At 39.9% G+C, this 5,969-nt stretch overlaps 1 protein-coding gene across 1 annotated transcript in view; it reads right to left on the bottom strand.

The window, feature by feature from the left end:
* The window catches only part of LOC105618309 (interferon regulatory factor 2-binding protein-like B), a 19,920-nt gene extending 14,490 nt beyond the window's left edge, over nt 1-5,430 (bottom strand). The window contains exon 1 of the mRNA XM_012199850.1: nt 4,692-5,430. Coding sequence (XP_012055240.1) covers nt 4,692-5,430 — 739 coding nt within the window. The remainder of the gene's footprint in view (nt 1-4,691) is intronic.
* Between the last annotated feature and the right edge of the window lie 539 nt (nt 5,431-5,969).

Genomic DNA, 5,969 nt, shown 5'->3' with positions numbered 1-5,969 from the left:
GGAGAGAGAGAAGAAGAGAGAGAGAGAGAGAGAGAGAGAGAGAGAGGGGAAAAAGAAGCGCTACGGGATCTCTTCTCGCTTATGAATTATTATCGATATATATATTTGAATATTCGTGACGCGGTTGAAAGTGGATTTTAAAATGTTGATTCTGTTTAGTTTGGGATTTCTACTTGTATTTTATCTGTAGATTATAGCATTATATTTATAATCATTATGAATATATGTGTGTTATATGTTAACGATTGATATCGTTCTGTTTGTACCTTTATTAGTCGTATTAATTTTTTCCTGAGGTTATATATGTTCGTTTTTACCAATGTTAACTTTAATGTTCAATTTACACTAAGAAAAATGTTTTGTATATGTGACGGTTGTAAAATTTTCTTACTATTTAATTAAAAAATTTTATTATTTTAACAAAATTTTGATTAAAACAAAATTTTTACTTAAATTTTAACTTATTTAACTAATGAAGGGTATTGCAAGTTTTGGTTAAAATAACAAATTTTTTAATTTACATACAAAAATATTCTTATTTTCAATTAAAAAATTTTGTTTTAATCAAATTTAGTTAGAATAACAAAATTTTATAATTAAAAAGTAAGAAAGTTTTTATAAGTTACGTATTATACGAAACATTTCTCTCAGTATATTCTCATTTTTTTCTAAATCTTTTTTTAAATTTAGAAAAAGATGGATAGAAAAAACGATTTTACCGAATTATTTAAAAACTCAGCCAATGAGGAAGAGAGAGGCGTACAATGAGAAGACGGAAAATAGGACGCATCGCGCGAGAAAAGAACAGTTCGAGGGAGGGAGCTTTCTGCATCAGAAAGGGAAAAAAAAGAGGAGAAAGGTGCGAACGTACTCGCGTGGATGTGCAGCGGAGTATGATCGAAAGATGCGCGCGCAAGACCAGTCGCGTGTCGAAGTACGAGTCTCACACGATCGTAGAAATTCTTCTGTCTTGATTTTGAAAAGTTTCCGAGACGGAAACTCCGCTCTACTTTCAGAATATATGAACGAAATCTCCACAAAAAGATCAATCGACACCATCAGAGTGACGTAGAGGTAACGTCATAAAGAATGTTTAACTGCTCCAAACGTAAAAAGGTGCCTTTTCATGCTGACGCTCGATATTCATTTTCAGCGTCAAAATAGGTTTATTGTTCATCAGACATCGGAAAAGCAGCTTTGCAACTATTGTAAGATTCTTTAAACCTATTCTACAATGTACTGTTTATTTCCTGTTTCTTGTTTTTTTTATCTTTTGCTTTTTTCTCCTTTGCAACTATTTTATCGACAATTGTATTTCTTGTATTTCTTGTTTCTTTCGAAGTTCATTAATCTTTATCTCGGACGATATAAAATAAAAAGATCGGATAAGAAGCAAAAAGACAAAATGTAAAAAATAGCAAAAAACAAGAAACAAGAAAAAGCACATTGTAGAACCGGCTTTAACCCGAGAATAGGCGCGTCTCGAAACTAACGTTAGTAGGCACGTCATTTTGACTGAAATATATTTTCGCACATGTATGTGTTGTATCTACAATACATATACGATTATAATTACTATAAGTAATAATTAATAAATAAAAAAATGAGACTACAAACACTAATTACACTAACGTAAATGAGTTTACGTACTATTGCGTACCGCAACGAATGTGTTTCGTTGACTTGGATGTTGCATCATCTCTAATTTTTGTGAAGCTGCCGAGCTTTTTTGTAATTGTTTCCTTTTCTGGTTTACCTGCATTTTCGAACTAGTTTACGGCTAGATCACGACCAGGCTGACTGCGAGAGCCAATAAAAGAAGAAAAGAAAGACTGACATAGTTAAAGTGCGCGCGCTATAATCTTTTAGACCAACTGTTACAAACATATCAAATTTTATGTAGATATAAGCATGTTTATGTCATCTATTTTCACGTACTATACTAAGAAAAACATTAACAAACATTTACATAAAGGTAAAAATACAATAGTGCCAATAAATTGAAAGATATAAATAGAAAACAGAAGAATACGGTAAAATGATCATAGCGCGATCACTCCCGGATTAATACCACCACCGGGTTGGTTATACGTTTAGATTCATAGACTGATAGAATAAAGGCATTAAAAGAAAAGCAGTCGATATAAGCTACATTCATTTGGTCCTTCACGCTTTAAACGCTTATAATCATCATTCTGTCTTTATATCGTCCATGTAAAACACGGATAAAAGAACGCTGAAAGTATCCAACCGAATCATAATTGTTGAAGTCATTTGCAGACGCGAGTGACCCTCGCTGCGACCTCTCGCTGCTGGTTCAACGTTCGCCACGTCGCGTCAGTTCCTCAACTCATTAAAAGGCAAAACTAAAGCGACTAATCGCGAACGATTCTATATCGCGCAGTGACGTAAGAAAGAAGGACGCAGCGCGAAGTCGCTCCGCGATGGCGAGTGTGTCCCAAGACTTATCATCGCTTCGCGAAGTGACGAGATAGGAAGGAGAGGATCCGCCGCTTCGTCGGTGATCTATCTCTCTCCTTATCTTACGCGCGACGCGTTATCCGCGTTACACGTAATGTAACGCAACGCGATGCGACGCGACGTAACGTAACGCGAGACGCCGACGAACGTAACGTTTCGCTTCGCGAAAATTCGCGCTCGCTTGCGGGATTCGCTCGTTATTGAGCGACCGGCACACAACGGTCTCATTCATCGGGTATAAATACGGCGGCGAGACGGCGACGGCGGCGTGACGTCACCTGATTGAACACGTCACGACATGGCAACTGAATGTGTGTATCTTTTGGTCGTCCCATCACGTGCTCGATGTACGTCTCTTTTGTACGCGTTCGGACGCCGATCGAAGACAGAGAACTAGATAGAGATGGAAAAAGAGAGAGATGCCAGTGGCGGGAGAACAAAATGGAAGGAGAAAGAGATAGAGAGAGAGACGAAGCGAGGACGCGACGGAGGACGTTGCTTCCTTTTAATGCAATCTCCCTATACCGTCGTCCTCGTCGACGTACACGCGTGTGCGTGCATTGCCTCCTCGCACCAGATGGCCACAAACGAATGGCTGTGCGCACAGCCCTCCTCTTCAACTATTTATAGTAGGCACCGATAAAAACGCCAGAACACCGCCCGCTAAAAAAAAAAATTATGTCGAGCTACCGCGCGCCACGTAAGGCCGGAATGTCCGAGACACTTCTCGTCTCACATTTGTGCGTTTATTCTTATATGGAAGCGAAAAACGACTGATTTTACTGAATTTACTGATACGCGCCTTTCTTTTTGAAAAATACATATACATTAAAATATAATAAAATAGGAATAAATAATAAATAAAATAAAGGCTTTTCATTATATAACTTGTGGCTTAGATTTAAATTACGATCACTTGATGATAAAATAAAAATTGTGTTTTTCTTCTAGTTAAGATTAATCACTAAATTGATGGTTTTGTAGTGATATTTCTCGAAGTTATTATGTTACTTGCCACAAAATTATCAGTTTACTGATTAACTATACCTAGGAAAATTAATTTTTTACATTCTCATTGGATTATCTAACCTAATAAGTTATATATAAGAAAATAAAAAGTCAGACCTGAGATTCTTTATTTGTTGATTGGTTAACCCTTTATTACTCGCGCGATCCAAAATATTCCTACTTTATAAATTCGCTAAAAGTATAAATGCCATTTATTCACATTATTATACATATTTAGCGCAAATTGTTTCACAATTAAAAAAAAGTCAATTTATCTTTATATCCAAAGGATATAGAATGTCATCAATTTTTATTTAGTTGCAAATTTAATCATCAAAGAGAATAATGAAACGTGAGATACAATGTTAGTGTCAAACATCTCACGCGAATATTGTAGAATTAAAAAAAAATGAAAAGCGTGATTTATATCTACAATTCTTGTTAAGATAGCAATGCAATCTCTAGGGAAATTACGATCACTAATAATAGGACACTTGACAGAAACTCATGTTTTATATTTCTGTCTTTTATATTTCTGTTCTCCACTAATCATGCTGAATTCATTATAAAATGTTGACTTTGAAAAGACTCATCACACTGTCATTATTTTTTAAAGATCTTAATTGTTAGTAATTATTCCATGTTATGAATGAAAAATCCATGTTATGAATGAATTACACATCGTGTCTATGGAATTTAATCGCAACACGCGAACCAATTTTCGCAAAGACTTCAACAAATCGTGTTTGTTCGGTAGATACATTTTTGAAAGCGAAAGTAATCAAAGAAAAATCGTTTGTTCGTAAACGCTCGCATAAATTAGTATCAAAAGCCTACTTGCTTTATCTCGCTGTGTAATATTTACATCCCGCGAATATTTTACATGTAGAGAAGCTTTCAAAATTACGACTTTACGACGAACGCAATCATCAGGAGTTCATAAACAAATGAAACCATCGTGCGATAATGCGACGCGTTCGACGCCGCATCCGGCAGAATCGATGTCTTCGTTTTGTTAGTCGCCAAGTTCCCAGTGAGCCACATAGGAATAAAGGGGAAAAAATCCGGGAAACACAATGATCCCCAAGACAATCATTCTTGACAATCTTACAATCGGAATCGAAATTCGGGACGAACTTATGCTTAGTCACCAACTCCATCGATCGATTGTGGCGCGACCCAAAAACGGAGGGGAAACTCACCGTTGGCCTTGAAGGTAGTCGCCGTCTCGAAGCTGGGCGCCCTCACCGGATGCTTCTCTTTGTTCCGGTCCACGTAGCTGACGGCCAAGCTGACCGCCGGTAGAGAGTCCCCGCGTGTCAGCGGTGGTCTAACTGGATGCTGCTCCTCCAGGGACAGCCGTTTCTCAGCATGTTCATCCTCGTCGATCGCGGAGATGCCGCGTTTGAGCTGGGTAATGCCGCGATTGTGCAGGGTCATCTGATGCGCGGCCACCGCGGCCAGATGGGCGTTGGATAAGCGCGGTGGATTGTTCCTTATGCTGTTGGCGATTTCGTGGCTCTCGTCACCGTGTTGACGACCGACCTGCTGCCTGGCGGCGGCAGCGGCCGCCGCCGCTGTTCCCGAGGTGAACTCGGTGATGGAGTTACGATGGTGTAACTGCGAGTAACCGCCGATGTTGTGATGACGCGTATGACTACCCTGTGGCGTGTTCTGAATCGGCAGGACGTCGAGATTAGTACCGCCGTTGTGCTCGGTGTGTCCCGTACCAGTACGATACGTCTTGGAGGCGGACGGCCGGGCGTCTTGAAAACCGTGCGCTTTTTTCAGCTGCTTGGCCGACTCGAGGACTAGGTCGATGCGGTCGGCGCCCTCGTAATTGACGCAGCCGCGACAAACCGGCTCTGAGAAGTCCATTATCATCGCCCAAGGCATTCTGGGCAGGTCGCACAGATAACACTGCGTCCGTTTGCCCATCATCTTGTCGGCGAGAAACGTAGTGTCGGCGCCGAGGATCTCCCGCTGTTTTGGTAATGATAATGGCGGTCTGTTTGCCTGGAGGGAGAGGAGGGGGGGGGGGGTTAATGTTAATCGTTCACTGTGTCGCTCTCGGTGAATTATCACTTCACATCCACTGTTTGTCTCGCGCGCACGTATTATCTCCCGGGCTCTTATCTTTAGTCGCGAGCTGTATCGGAGTTATCCCCGCGTTTAGTCGTCCGCTTTGTCTATCACCTCTCTTTCTCTCCGTTATATGCCTGTGAGCACACACACACACACACACACACGCACACATGCACTCTTATATGTTACGCATACGTTCTCATGCATATACACGCGTTAATTTTCTTTATTCAGTTTTAATATCGTATACTTTTCACATTATTTTATTCTATTTCACTTTATTTCATGTACTGTTTGAGAAATACGGTCAAATTCTCTCTTTATTCCTTTGTTAATAAGTCCTTGCGCTCGAGGGGACTTGTCCCATAATAAACGACGCTTTCTCTCTCTCTCTC

This window comes from Atta cephalotes (assembly GCF_000143395.1).
Source record: "Atta cephalotes unplaced genomic scaffold scaffold00016, whole genome shotgun sequence".
Taxonomy (NCBI): domain Eukaryota; kingdom Metazoa; phylum Arthropoda; class Insecta; order Hymenoptera; family Formicidae; genus Atta; species Atta cephalotes.
Note: the sequence above shows the minus strand (reverse complement) of the source record. Positions and strands in the feature narration are given on the sequence as shown.